This window comes from Grus americana, chromosome 2, assembly GCF_028858705.1.
Source record: "Grus americana isolate bGruAme1 chromosome 2, bGruAme1.mat, whole genome shotgun sequence".
Lineage (NCBI taxonomy): Eukaryota > Metazoa > Chordata > Aves > Gruiformes > Gruidae > Grus > Grus americana.
This window is the reverse complement of record NC_072853.1, coordinates 124,174,677-124,190,501: the sequence shown is the minus strand read 5'-3', so window position 1 is coordinate 124,190,501 and position 15,825 is coordinate 124,174,677. Positions and strand designations below refer to the sequence as shown.

General features: G+C 35.4%; 1 protein-coding gene across 1 annotated transcript in view; it reads left to right on the top strand.

The window, feature by feature from the left end:
- STT3B (STT3 oligosaccharyltransferase complex catalytic subunit B) overlaps positions 1–15,825 on the top strand; it is a 53,180-nt gene that overhangs the window by 28,482 nt on the left and 8,873 nt on the right. Inside the window, exons 5-12 of the mRNA XM_054815630.1 lie at positions 1,940–2,039; positions 6,609–6,707; positions 8,332–8,478; positions 9,864–9,912; positions 11,551–11,705; positions 13,486–13,697; positions 14,576–14,763; positions 15,256–15,427. Coding sequence (XP_054671605.1) covers positions 1,940–2,039; positions 6,609–6,707; positions 8,332–8,478; positions 9,864–9,912; positions 11,551–11,705; positions 13,486–13,697; positions 14,576–14,763; positions 15,256–15,427 — 1,122 coding nt within the window. The remainder of the gene's footprint in view (positions 1–1,939; positions 2,040–6,608; positions 6,708–8,331; positions 8,479–9,863; positions 9,913–11,550; positions 11,706–13,485; positions 13,698–14,575; positions 14,764–15,255; positions 15,428–15,825) is intronic.

The following is a 15,825-nucleotide window of genomic DNA, read 5'->3' as shown; positions in this document are numbered from 1 at the left end:
CCTTTGGGGAAGGAGTTTTGTTAAATTTTTTTTCTTTGGTAAATTTTTAGGAAAAGGCATAATTGTACTATTCATTATATAGTATTAATTTGTCTTTCTCTAATGGAATTAGTTATGTTTTCAGTGTAAGCTGAAAATTAAATCCAATCACAATTTTGAGGTACTAAGAGTCAGTCCTTGCATGGGGAGTTTGGAGAACAGGTCCTTGAAAGAGGAATGGATATTGCACAAAATAACAGAAAAGTTTCTTGATAACTGAATCCGCTTAAAATATATACCTAACTCACTGTGGTAATTTGACTCATAGCATTGCGTTGCATAACAAGAAGGGTTTTTTCCTTGCATTTATATTTTTAGCATTTATTTGACTTCAGCAACTTCTGCTTTGGATAGCTTTTTATAACAAGGAGATAAAATAAAACAAAGCTTTACAGTGAAGCAGTCCCTGTAGGAGTAATAGCATGTTTCTGCTCTTTTTGCCAGTCTGTGAGGATGCCTCAGTTTTCTTTGAAAAGAAAGTGCACCTTCAGTTCAGAGTGATGTTCAATGCTTACATTTGGTTTAGTATTTTGATACTTAGAGATGCAGGTCTCTGGTCTGTACAAACTGTCTGCTACCTGCATCATTCAAACCTTTCCCTAAATATGACGGTGTCCTAATTGCACGTGTTCTCATTCTGTTCTGTCTTACCTGTCTTAATATAATATTTTCTCTCAATAAATAAACTTGCCTGTGTAAACCAAGATATTTCATGCTAGTAATATGGCAATAGGATCATGATAATCTGAAACAAGTTTCTAGAAAATTTAGAATATTTCTAGTCTGCTTGTTTCATATTGTCTGAATTGGTTACCCCAAATTTTGAAACACTTTTTTTTTGTAGTATTAGTATGAAAAAACAGTACTTGGCCTTGTCCTTATCTTAGAATCTGTTCTATAGAACACAGTCATTTGTGTTTCTTTTTGCATTCTGGGGCTTTAAAAATATCTACATGAATCTAAGCCCTAAAGTACAATTAAAGTGAAAACCACATTAGCTACTGCATTCTAAAAATGAAGATTTAGGGTAGGCATGGTACATATGGGAGAAGTCTAGACTGTAATTTGACAAGAGGATGTACGTTAAAATACAGATTGTCTAGTCAACATTAGCCCTTCTAAATATGTTAGAAATTTAGATAACACATTGTAATGATAGCTCGTTAAATCTTTATCTAAACCAGCAATCAGTGATATATTGATAACATTGTAGTGTTTCTGTTCTAAGTACATCATACCAGTGCTTCTCAAGTGCTGCTGTTACTCCAGGTTTGCAATATCCCTGACCTTGTTGTACACTATTCCACAGGGCTCAGCCCTCCTTCCTTGTGCATCCACCCCCCTTCCTTTTGTTTCTTTCCTTACACTGCAACTTGCATTGGCTGCTCTGCTCCAGGAGTTCTGCTCCTGGACGCATACCTTGCTCCCTTTCTCCTCTCTGGCTGGAGATACTGTTCCCTGTCCCCACCAAAAAGTGCAGAGCATGGCACTAAATTTGTATGTCAAAGGAAAATTTTGCATCCTACGTGGGAGTCCTACTCCTGCCTTGTGCTACAGCTTTCACCGCAGTGAAAAGCCCCCAGCATTACATTCTTTTTTGCCAGCATGACCAGATTAGCTTGGGAGGAGGAGGAGATACAAGGATAGCCTTGCAAATCCATCAACCCATTTCAAAAGACTTTAATACTTTGATATGCGGGGGTTTTGTTGTTTTGTGGGGTTTTTTTCTTTTTTGATAAGAAATATTGAGAAAGGTTTTGGTGGTATTACTAGTAGTTCTGCTTGTCTAGATGTGGTTTGTGTTTTCTTATTAGACCATCAGGATGTATAAATCCAGCATTGTCTCTCCTAAGCATCTGCAGATATTTTCAGATCTAATTGCCTACTCCATTTCTCATAGGTCTCTGCATGGGGTGGTTATGTTTTCATCATCAACCTTATTCCACTGCATGTGTTTGTTTTGCTGCTGATGCAGAGATACAGCAGGAGGGTCTATATCGGTAAGTTTTGTTAATTGAACAGTTGTTCTCAAATGCTGAATCATGAGATATGAAATTAATTATACTGATGTGTTTTGTATCAAGTGGGAATTAAGTAATTGCATATAGGGTTGCATTTTATTAATTTGACTAGTGATTATAGTTGGTTATTCTCTACAACAAGGAAATAAGGAGTTAAAACATACGCTTCTAAAATTCCATATATGTAACTGCTAATTAATTTTCTCCTTTCTAGTGCACTGGAAAAAAAATTGGATGGCCTGATATTTGTAGAATCCTTTTAATATATATTTTACATATATATGTGTGTGTGTGTCTGTAATAATATTTCATATTTTTGTCTTTTCCTAGTATGTTAAACGGTTGCTATTTTAAGAGTTGTGCAGCAGAAATTATGTGAATTATTGTGACACATATGAGAAAAGACCTAGGGAATATTAAGCAGCCATGTACGTTTTATGTAAGCTAGACTAAAAAGTAGTTGTAAGAGTCTGTTCACTCCACGTGAATCCTTAAGATTTTATTGGGTTAATGGGTCAGCCTTCCTTCCAGTTTCAGGAATGTGTGAATAGTAATCTTAGGAGACCAACTTTTTAATCTATTTGCCTGACATTTAAATACTCTGTAAACTGTTTTTACAGAGACTTTACCAGTTAAATCAGTTGGCCATGGTGTAGGTTTGTGAATAAAGTAAATAATGAGCTATTTGGGTATTCAAAGGTTTATACGTTAGCTAGAACAGTTTTGACTCCCTAATGTGAAATCTTTACAATTGATAGTTTGAGAACATAGTATGAGTTGAAGTGTAATATCACATGATGTCTTGTATTTGTAAATATATTTTTGATACCCATTTTAATACTGTTTTATCTTTGTATTTTTAATTATTTTAATGCTTTTTTTTAGTGTCTGCTAGAGAAACTACTATATTTATATGTATATTTGAACCGTTATATACTATAATGCTTACTTAATTTATTCAAGTTCAGTTTTGTATTTTTGTTACCAAAACTGTAAATACTGGTTTTGTGCTTCTTGTTAATACATTTATGTAATTCAGAAATGGAAGTTCTTTAAAAAAAAAAAGAAGGGGTAGGGAGGAAAGCTCTAACCCACTTTTAATTACTTATCTTCATTAACTACTACTTCATAACTTAAGGGGAAAGTAATTTATCTTGTTTTGCTTTTAAAATTGTTTTATTGAATATTTTCATTTTCCAATTTCTATGACACAGGCAAGAGAAAATTAAATCTGCTAATTATAAAATCCTGAAGCGATGTGGTAACCAGAAACAATAAAGAATAAGTAGTCTTGCTTTTTCAGCTTTCAATGAACTAGTCTTTGAACTCATCTGGGGAAAATAGTACTGTAGGTTCATATGAATTAAAGGTTTTGGCAGACGTTTGTTTTGCAAATAGCTACAGTGTTTTGAGATGTTATTGCTCTTCAGCTGTGAGGGAGATGTACTTCAGCAGAGTTGTCAGAATGAAAATGTGATTGCTGCTCTGCTGTTTCATTGCAACTGCTGGCTTAATTTAAGCTTCCATGGGAAGCCTTACACACAGAGAAGTCTGCACGATCTTGCATGAGTATATGATTTCTATGCTTGTTTAACAGGATGTTTTTGTAAAACAGGTAAGAATTTTCAAGCGCCTATAGAAGGAAATTAAAGTGTGCTTTGCTTCCAAACTATTCAGATAGGGAGAAGAGTTTACAAAAGCTCATTGGAGTTTTGGAGTTTCTGTGATATGCAATTGCTAGTGTGCCTGCAGCAGTCTCATAATTCCAAAAAAAAAATACCAATGTGCAGTTAAAACCTTTGTAAACTATTGTCAGCTGACAGTAGCTAGTAAAATCTGCATCCATTTTAGTACTACCAAGAAGTTTGGGGGTTTTAATCTCTGCATCAGTTGCTTAATTTTTTAAACTAGCACAAGCCTGACTTTTGTAACTGATGAATGTTTAATCTAATATAATAGCATAACTGTAGAGAAGAATATTTGGTAGCACCACATTTTAAAAAAATAGTGATGGTTTCCTGGTATACGTTTTTTCATATGGATGTTCATACACCAAAGAAAAGGTTAATGCAACATGATCTGATATGCCTGGCAGTGTAATTCAGAATCATTTAATGGTAAAAATTTCACACAGTGTGAACTTTTTGCCAATCTTAAAATATTTTATGACTTGCAGGCAGATGAATTTATCAGCCAGATAGCTTCTGACCCACTTGGCATCAATGGTGATCATGCTACCTACGTTTGAAAGCTTAAGCTGTGCTTTTTTTGGTTTGTCTTGACAGTGATCAGTATCTTTCATTCAGATCTTACTAACTTAATAATTAAGAACAAGTGCTTACAATTCCAGTGTGTTAGCAGCCCTTGTATAGGTAGGTAACCTCTTTATTCAGATACAGGAACCTTTGATACTATTTTCTATTATTGTACTTGTGATTTCTCTTGTAGTTTATCATATGTTTAAAAAATAAGTGGCTTTACATGTGGAAACATACAATATAGATTTAAGTCATGCTTGCACGTTTAATAGACTTGGCAATTTTCACGTAAATTTGATTTTTTTGTGTGTGTACAATTTTTTTTTGTTCTGTATACTTTTCAGAATATTTAGTAATAAAACACTTAAGGATCTTCTAGAATTTAAAACTTAATTTCAATAATTCCTTGTTCTGTGTCTTGGATTTTATAATTTAAATAGTGAGCAGGCATATGTTTGTATCAACTACTTCAGTATTCTAAAACTTCAGATGATGAGTTTATTTTTGGTGATTATAATCCATTAATTGAAAGCATGTGGTCAAGTATTTGATTGTACTCTCTGGAGAAGTTTTTCAGTAGGTTTCTTGCTGTGTTTGTACAGTATACAGCAACTAAAATTGTTTGTAAAATGAGTTTATCCGCGGTAGGTCAGTATGTTTTTGTTCTTGACCTAGTCATGGTTATAACTATGAGAGCAGCTTGCAGGAATCAAAATTAACTCCTTGTTTTTACAAAGATTGTGCAAACAGTAGAATAAAAAGAAACATGGAAAGCATCACCTTGATGCATCTAAGTTCCTAGGAAAATTTTGCTGTGTAAATTGCCAGGATTTTTTTCAATACCAGGCAGGCATATGTGATAGCTGTTTGAAAGAAGTGGGAGTAAGGGATGGGGGGTGGAGGGGAAGTGGGCATAGAAAGTATAACAGTTGCAGGACTGGGCTTAAAATTGATGATTTACAATGGTCTAACAAATGTGAAATGTAGTGATTTATGCCAATCATTGGACTTCCACAGGATGGCAGTGTTGTAACACTTTCATGGTACAGTAAATTATTTTAGTGAATTCTTCAAAAATCGAGCTTCCTACAGCAAAAATGTATTTCAGTGACTTAAGAGGGCATAGATCAGTAGCCAGGCCAAGTGGTGCAATACAGATGCTTGAAGGGATGCACCAGAGAAGACAGCAAGTGGTTGGAAATATCATCACAGTCACTTCAGTGACTTTTGGAAAGTACCCTGGGAGCAGACAGTACTCCAGTGAGACCACACAGGTGCTATGGAAACTATATACCACTGGTAAATGATGCACTCCCCAAACTTGTTCTCATGGAAGTTTGCAAAGGATTGCATGAGAACAGGGATCTCTTCATAAGATCGAGGCAGTAACAAAGACAGTGGTTTATGATTTGTAGGAGTGTTTAAAAATCTGGGAGGTGGATTATTGCTGTTTGCCACTGAAGGAACAAAAATTCATTTGGACTTTTAAGTTGGCTGATTACTTCAAATGTAATCAGACTCATGGCTGTTCAGAGTTGATATTTCTCTCTTCACGTTCCCATTCTTCTTCACACTGGAATATTGAGGACCAAAACCCTGTCAAAATAAAGTATATGAATCTTAGTGCATACATAATCATTCATGTTGTTAATATTAATATTAATGATGTTCTTGGCCTCTGCTTTCTGAGGGATTATGAGTCCCCATGGTTGATATAGATCCATTAATACATATGCTTAATATTAATTTTTAATTCTGTTGCTTTTCAGTTTCTTGCCATGCCTCTGCTCTTGTGTTAAAAAAAGAACAAGCATATCTCTATGCATTATCTAAATAGGTAGTGGACTCTTAAATGTTTTGCTTCCTGAGCTCTAGTCCCTTCAATTTCTCCTCATATAGAAGCCTTCTTTTGTCACTTGTTATCAGAGAGCAATTCCCCCACCAGTGAGCCGCAAAAACAAGATGGGAAGAGAAAACTATTTCCAAGCTAGACCATCTTAGGTGGATGGTTTATTTTCCTAGGAGAACAAAAAACAATGCAATTGGGAACAACAATACTTCGCTACTTCCTCTAAAATTGGGTGTAATAGGCAGGTTTATCCTAGTCAGAGGAGGAAAAAGTCATTTGGATGGCTGAAATATTTGGAATGATACGGTTCTCGTTCAGTGTCACGGAAATTGGGGGGAGGATGGACTCTACTATGGAACCAATGCTTTTTGCGATGTGTGTATTCATTTTCTTCCCACCTTTCTCTTCCTCCCCTCTCCTCACTCTTTTTTTTTCCCCCAGCATATAGCACTTTCTACATTGTGGGGTTAATATTATCGATGCAGATACCTTTTGTGGGATTTCAGCCAATTAGAACAAGTGAACACATGGCAGCTGCAGGTAAGAAAATGAAATGTATGCTTCCAAACAGCCTGCTTAGCACAAGAAAACCTCAAACCCTTGCGGCTTTGTTTCATTGTATTAGAAAGAACACCTACTAACAAACCAAATTGTTAAAGAAAAAGAGGTACAATTTAGTGTGTATAGGGAAGTTTTCTTTCCAATTGACTCATTATCCTTCTTTGTGTGAGCTAATGGTGGCAAAATGCCTCCATAACACTGAATCAGTTATGCATTCTGACAAGCACTTATTTTACACATTGATGATCTCTACTGTTTTGCAATATAATGTTGCCTTCAAGCATTGTACAGTTGAAATATTCCTTGTTCGTAAACACAGTTTTTACTGAGCAATTTGGTTTTAGAGTTGATAGTCTTCTGTAATTTTTCAAAGTCGGATAAATACAAATGACTTAAATTACTAATCAGGAGACTGATTTTTAAATAACTGATTTCAATCTTGTTTGATTCTTTTTATTTCTTTAAAGTAAGTTGATTTTTCCATAGTTGTTAACTGTCAGACATCTTGATTTCTTGACAGCAATAACCTCTACTTAGACTAATAGGTTTGTGTTTAACTGCATACACTGTTTGTGTGATATAGTTTAGTTTGTTAGATTCCTCAGGTTTTTTATTATGTGTAGTCACTTATCAAAATGTATTTGGGACAGCAATTGGAATATTAAAATTTACCAGAAAAATACTTCAAAAATGGAGACTTTTTTCAACAATCTGAATATAATGGAAAGAGTAAAGATTATCAAACCACCATTTTGCATCTGAAGAATTTTACATTTATTTAGTGAATAGAGTTTGTGTCTTTCTCTAGGAGATCAGGACTAGTCAATTTCAACATTGTGCACCTCAAATTTATTGTTAAATCAAAGAAAGACCATACACTTGAGTTCTGTTTTCTTCTTCTGTTAGCTACCAGTGAATTTTCATTTTTGAATGGTCTAATCATTGGATTGATCTGAGTATATACACTGAAATGAATAACAACAGAAAAATTGTGTCCAGGTTCTGGTTTAATGTTAAACTCTGAGCAGCCTTTTTGAGCGTGTGGGGTGCTTACCCAGTGGATTCTGGTTTTTCAACACTAGCTTTATATAATTAAGTTGTCTGTATCACTTAATGCTTGCTTGTTTCTTTCTTTCATTAAATCCTCCTGCTTTGTTCAGTAGCTTAATTTCCGTATATTACTATATTAGCCTTGTTTGTGTGTTGCCTGGGGTCTGTGTCTTAATTTTTGACCAGGTCTAGATATGTTAACCTGTGGTTTTGTCATAATCAATGCAATCTAGTTTTCAGGTGATTCTCTCCTTTTCCCCAATTTAATTTGGGAGCAAAGAGGTGGTGGGTATTGGAGCTCTTGATGTAATAAGCAAAGAATGTTTTGTAGAGTGTCATCTCTCATTGCAAGTTTCTGTCATTGCAAGAAAATATCATCCGTGTCAAGTATTAAAGGCTATTTGTCAGAAAGTGATATTATACTAGTTTTTAGATGTAAGGGTGTACCTTACATTTGTTTTTCTAATTCAAATATGGCCGACTTATGCCAATTGCTTTAACAGCTGTTAACTGCTTTTGAGCATTTAAACAAAAAACTTTCTTCTCTCTTCAGGTGTTTTTGCACTGCTGCAGGCGTATGCGTTTTTGCAGTATTTGAGAGACAGATTAACAAAGCAAGAATTCCAGACATTATTCTTCTTGGGTGTCTCACTAGCTGCTGGTATTGTATTCCTGAGTGTCATCTATTTGACATACACAGGTAAATAAGTGAAACTAGTTTACCTTTGGAGCAGGTAAACCAGATGATCATCATTTGGTTTAATTTAAAGTAGTTGTTGGTAATGCCACAGCAAACCAGTGCCTGTGTTACTCTCTCTTTCTGTGTGTTGGAACTTGTGCTTTCTGGGCTGCAGAAAAAATCACTTTGTAGCATCATTCCAATATTTCAGTTTTATCCACAATCCACATAATGATGTAAGCAGTCAGACTGGATGAGGAACATAACTACAGCCAAAGTGTATTATGAAGATACGTATAGCTGATCTATTCTGAATAGCATTGATAGGTCAAGGTCAGATTGCTTACTTTCTTAAATACTTGGATCTGATTTTCTCTCTGACTGGAATTAATCTATAAGTTCTACTTCTGTGGTTCAGGCTCCAGTCTTCAAGGCAGTTCTACTGAATTTCACTAGAGCAAGATTATATCTCAAATACAGTTCTGTTTTGTCAGTTTTATTTTGGAAAAAAAAATATAAAAAAAACACAAAACAAAAAAACCCCAAAAACAAAAACAAAAAACCCCCAAACATTTATGAGACATGACATGTTTTTATTTTAACCACAATATTTAAATGTCTAAACTAGATCTTAAACTAAAACCTTCAGTCAGATTATACTAATTTTAAATATCAGATAGAAGGAAGACTTAGTGTGTCAGGCACAAAGATTTGGATAATAAATGAAAGGATTTAACTTTCTCTTATTTCAGCTTGTCTGTATTTGTCTTCAGAGGGAGCTGAAACAGTTGCAAGTAAAGTGGAAATAAAATTTAAGAAGAATCTTACTGTTTCTTTTCATCTTAAGATATTAAAGTATCTAAAGGCTTTGTTTAAAAAAAAATTTGTAAAGCTTATCAGCATGTCTAGTAGCAGCTTTTATATTCCATGCCACATGCGGATTCATCAGTAGAGAAACAATAGGAAACCAGTCTTTCATTGAGTATTAGTATTTTGGCTATAGATTGTTCCCAGTTTCCTGATCAGGCATTTCAGAAAAATTAAATGTGTTCTTATCAATTATGTTTTCTGTTTCTTATACTTCTTTACAGACTGTAGGTTGCTATCTGTCATATTATTTGAGAAATATTTTACTTACTATTGTATTGCTTTGACTATTGGAGGTGTGCGTGTCTTGCTACTCAATGAGTACAATGTGGCCCTTTAAGACTCTTCTTCTTAAACTAACTTCATGGTTGGTAGACTTTATAGCCTGCCTAATGCAGTAGGTCTGGTTCGCGTATATTGCAAGTTCAATGAAATTTCTTTGGTTTTGTACTATAATTTGAGGGAGTAGAAAAATTATTGCATTTAAATACCTAGACAGCAAAAGGTTTTTTTGGGTTTTTTCCCCTTCTCTTTTTCAGGTTATATTGCTCCTTGGAGTGGTAGATTTTATTCATTGTGGGACACTGGGTAAGTAAGGATAAAGGATATAAGAATTTAGATATCAATAGCATTCTACTGAAAACTAATAATCTTTTGCTCTCCTCATCCTCAAATCCATTTAGTATTTCAAGTCAAGGAGACTATACTGGGCTTTAATCAGTTACCTAAAGAGAGCATTTGTAGTCACCGTTTCATGATCTTTACAACCATTTCACTGATTTGTCTATTACATTTCTTACTTCTTTGGAAGTCTTTGAATATGTAACAGTATGTTTTTCTGTATGAAATTGTAGTACTCAGCATAAAATAACTAAAAGCTGTACCAACACTTGAGGACACATTTAAAAATTATGAAGAGCCTTAAACTTAGACTATTTTCATTGCGCAACATGGCATGAAATGACAAAGATGTTGCACATATGATCTTGCATGTTGCCTGTTTATTATGTTCATACATCTGTTTTATATATACAGATGTCTACTCTGAACAATTCTGGTTTATTCATGTGTATGCTCATGGGTAAAAACCCATGTTAGTGTTTTGTTTTAGTCAACTTTTAAAACTCCGATGTTGGATTCTTTAGCCAGCCAGGAGAACAGGAATAAAACTGAAGATATTTTTCTCAGATAAATGGTTTTAAGGTGAAATTCAATGGATAGATTTTTTTTTTTTTAAGATTAAAAGCAGGGATAGGAGAACTTCAGACTTCTGCAGTTCACTTTTTTTCAGGCTCCAAAGTCCAGCTCATACAGGATCCTGTACCAACTCTGTAATAAATGTAGTAGAACAGATGTCAATAAAGAAGCCTCAGATTTATTTGAAGAACATATAGATGTAGTTCTTTGCCTGTAAATGAAGTTATGTGTGTGTGTATATATATATATACACACACATACAAAGCACTAAACTTTTGAGGGCTTGTCTACATTAGAAAATCATTGTTTTAAAACACACAGTGCAATTTTGAATGAGCACTAGATCTCAGTGAAGAAAAGGACATATGTTTGATACCTCACCATTCAGTCATGTAGCAGATTAGGTCCATGCGTATAGCTGTCTTTAATATAGAATGCAGTTTTGTCCTTGTCTGCACTGAGTGTTTGACATGTTTAGTTGACGTGTATTTCCAAGTGTAGACAAGGCCTGATTATTTATTTTTTTTTCAGCATCTGAAAGAATGTGTGGGCATCAGTAACTGGTCTGGTACTTAATACTGTGACTTTTTGTACTAAGAGAATGAAGGTATTCTCTGTAGGGGAGAGTTTTCAAAATACAGTGTTGAAAATCTAGGAAACTTACTGATACGGATGGTTATCTCTTCAAAATGTAGTGATGGCACATAGCTGCATGTTTTCCTTGTGATGAGTTTGGCTTCATATTTAGTCATAATAAAACATCCATAATTTTCATTCTTTTAATTATTATGGAAATAATCCTTTATATTGGTGTTTCAAATAACTCTATATACCAAATACTTCCTAAATAGAGTAAGACCTGGGGACTTCTTTTGGTATAAAAGTTTCATCAGATTTCTGCTGAATAGAGCACTTGCCACTTTAAATTGAAATGCTTCCTTTGAAATGAATTTCAGAATTCCTAATGTTTACAAGTTTTAATAATTTTATCTTTTCAAAATAATTTGAACTGAATTTTTTTTAAAAAAGGTATGCGAAAATTCACATCCCGATCATTGCCTCTGTGTCTGAGCATCAGCCTACAACATGGGTTTCCTTCTTTTTTGATCTGCATATTCTCGTGTGTACTTTCCCAGCAGGGCTGTGGTTCTGTATCAAAAACATCAATGATGAAAGAGTCTTTGGTAAGAGAAAATATTTTAAAATTGTTTTGAAAAGTCTTGCCTTCAACTTGATTCTATTTTGGTTTTGTTTGCTCAAAGCTGGTATATGGCTTGTTCTAAAAAAGGTTTAAAAGTGATGTGTTTAAAGATGATCATTAAAAGTTGCCTGTACCCAGCAGCATTTAAAATCATTTATAAAAATGCAGAGATTGATGAAATGGTGATGGAGTGTCGTCCCAAGAGGTGGGATGGAAGTATTTGCCAGTATGGCTCTGTTCTGCAGCTGGAGTTGCGTACTGTTCCACAGGCTGATCTTGCAAACCGTGCGTTGGGGTGCAGTTCCACAGCACAGTTCAGCCAGATGAACAGCTCAGTGCAAAGGGAAGGTCCTTACCTTACGTAGGCTGCAAGGCAACTGACCCTTCCCTGGGTGTCTGGCACTTATCCCATCACAGATGATGAGTCAAAATGCCTTTTCTTTCCAGATTTTCTGCCAGTTTAGCGAACTGAATCACTTGCTGTGGAACAAGTGCTAGATAAGGCACAAGCCTAAGTGGCGGTGTGGGGTCTCCCTATGTCAGTGACAACAAAGTGTTTATTTGTACGAAGCTGTACTGTGAAAGCAGACTTGTAAGATTATGAATGAGGCTTGTAAGGATGAGCTTCGGAATTCTAGCCCATACGGTTAGAGCACTCAGGTCTTGGGCTTTTACAGGGGCAGGAGGCTCCAGACCAATATAGCTGCCTCTTCGCATTACCTGAGAGGTGTGTGGGCAGTGGGAACATTTCCTGTGTTAAATTCAGTGACACGGCGGTATTCCGTGCTTTGTGGCTTGCAGTGAGTCCTTGTCAAGACTCAGTGCTGGGCAGCTCGCTTTCAGCCTCTTACTGCTGCATCATCCATTTAAGTCAGCATAAAGGGACCTATGAGTGAGAATGGAGAGCCATACTACTTTGCTACAAAGCAGAAAATACTTATCTAATGTAATCTGATAAATCTATGTCCCTTGATGTCTGTGGCAAATCTTTCACAAAAGCGTATTGTTAAACTGTAGCAGACAAGGAATAGCCACTATTACTTGAACAATAGATGTTCCTAACAAGTGTATACAAGTTGGGGGGTGGTGGTTGGTTGGGTTTTTTTTCCTTCTAAGAAAAGTGTTCTGAATATTCCTTACTATTCTGAAAATCTTGTGCTGGCTAGTTTTTTGTGTTGGAGGGTGGGGCAGGTGGGGAGTGGAGTTAATACTGTTCAGGGAAACTTGCTTCAGAATAGGGCTTACAGTATCATATTATTTGTCTGTATGGAATTATAATGTAGACAAGCCCCCAATTTGTTCACAGATATCTTTAACTTAAATTTAAATTTGATATTTCGATGAAATTCTAATACTTTCTTTTGCCTTTTCCGTTTCGATACTTGTTTAGTCTAGGGCTGTTTGACCTTTTTAATCATATGAAGCTACCTATTATTCCAGTGGTATTTTTGGTGTGTGATATTACATTTGACTAATAATGTATCTTCTGACACATTATTAACAAATATGAAAATGGGGTTGTGTTATTGTTAACAGTTGTCAAGATGAACTTCAGGAAGGGTTTGAGACTTAAAAAGGATAAACGCTATTTGAACTGTATCTCTGTAAATTAAAAAGCAATGAAATGCAAGATGCATACTCAAGTCTTTATATACACAGATGCTCAACCCACTTCCAGAAGTAGTTTTATGGAAAGCATGTACGTGTGCAGTCAGAGTGAGTGTTATTTTCTAAATGTCATCAGTAGATTTGGTTTTTTGCAGTTGCTCTGTATGCAATCAGCGCCGTTTATTTTGCTGGTGTGATGGTTCGGCTGATGCTCACTTTGACTCCAGTGGTCTGTATGCTGTCTGCAATTGCTTTCTCCAATGTCTTTGAGCGTTATTTGGGTGATGATATGAAGAGGGAAAATCCACCGATAGAGGACAGCAGTGATGAGGATGACAAAAGGAACCCTGGCAACCTGTATGATAAGGTGAGGGGAGGGAGCAAAAGTTAGAAGTCAGAAAACAGCTTATTTTTACTAATTTTTTTTTTCTTTTGCTCAGAATATTTTAAATACCACTGGAGATCTGAGTCACTAGCATCTAAATTTATAACAAGTATTGATGTTTTCCAATAAAGTGTAACTCATGTCCTGAAAAAAAGAAATAAATCAGTGTCAGTGTAGAATTTGGTTCCTTCTGGCTTGATTGGTGATGAGCCTTTAACCTAAAGGAAGTGTACAGTGTTGACCCAGCTTTCGATATAAGCGATGGCAGACAGTTGCACACTCTCCTTAACTAAGTATAGCAGTTCTGTGTCACTAAATGTTTCCCTCTTGTATTTCCTCTAACACATGGTGAAATTAAAGAATAATATATTTTATGAAAAAGTATTTCTATTCATAAACTTGCATATTCATAACCTCTTCATCATGAAGAAAATGCTGTTAGGCGCTAATTTTTTTTATCTCTTAGGTTTTGTTATACTGACCCTGACAATGCATGAGCCTTGGGATTCTCCCTTTTCCTCACTGTAAATACCTGTGCCTTTCTCTTTTCTGCCTTGCCTTATAAAAGGGCATCATCATACTGAACCAAACCAAGGAAGTCACACATTGACCCACAAGTAATAGTTGTGGGGTTTTTTTTTTCTTCTAAAAGAGGCTTTGAAGGAATCATCCATTTTTACAAGTTACCAGATTGTCAAAATAATATTCTTGTGGATACTTAGTTAATTTATGCTACAACTTGGTCTAGCTTTATAGTATCTCGTAGCATTTATGGGCTGCGTGTGGTGAGGAAAAAGGCATGGCTTCCATTGTCACAGGTGATAAAAGTTGCCATAACAGATCTATTTGTGTTTGTTTAGGCAGGCAAAGTGAGAAAACACGTGTCTGAACAGGAAAAAACAGAAGAAGGACTGGGTCCCAATATCAAAAACATTGTTACTATGCTGATGCTGATGTTGTTGATGATGTTTACTGTTCATTGTACCTGGGTAACTAGCAATGCATATTCCAGCCCCAGTGTTGTTCTCGCTTCCTATAACCATGATGGGTAAGTAAGGTCTACAGGTCTGAAAATAATTAAAGGGCAAAGCCTTTCTACTTCCTTTGCGTTAGCAATTTGCTTAATCTTGTTTTAATCACTTAATATAATAAGGCAGAATTGTCACCTGAATAAAAATAATCTTAATACTCTAATTTTCAAAAAGATAACATTTTCTGAACTATTTAATGTAAAAACATAAAAATAATCCTATCCAAAGCCAATAAAAATTATGGTTAAAAAAAGGTTTTTGAGTCAATTGGAAAACTTGTTTATCAATATATTTTTGAGTGGAAATGCATTTAGTCACATCTTCAAAAGCAGTTCAGCTTATGGCCATTCAGCTCTTGATGGGTTCAAACTTATGACTGCTGTGACTGAATCCCTTAAAGGGAGCTAAACACGTAAGAAAACCCTTATTTGTGAGCCCAGATTTATTGAGATGCGGTTTATTTGTTGCTAGTATTTGTACCGATGTTAATAACATGAACTGTTTTCCAGCACTCGAAATATCCTAGATGACTTCAGAGAAGCCTACTACTGGCTGAGACAAAACACAGATGAGCACGCCAGAGTGATGTCGTGGTGGGACTATGGCTATCAGATAGCAGGAATGGCGAACCGGACCACCTTGGTTGATAACAATACTTGGAACAACAGCCACATAGCCCTGGTAAGGGTGGCAATTTTCTATGGAGCAGAAACACCAAAATGTTTACGTTGCAGTCAAATATGAAATTGTAAATGTCTGTTGATGGATAGTATGATATTAAGGAAAAATTCCATAGAGCGGGAAACACAGAGGTGGAAGGAACATATTTTTTGCGTTTATTAGAATTAAAGTATGAAGAGTTTTGGGGCTAGAAATGATCAATTTTGCTTTTTGAGTTTCCATTTTGTTTACTTGGAGTTTCCCAAACTTCACCTCTACTTCAGTTTGTCTTATTTTCTTTGTGGGAGGACAGACAAAATCTAATGTAACTATGTAAACAGGGATCATTTCAGTTCAGCAGCGTCTTTGCCGACAGGATTTTAAATGGCACTATGAAAACTGCCCACATGAAACAGCAA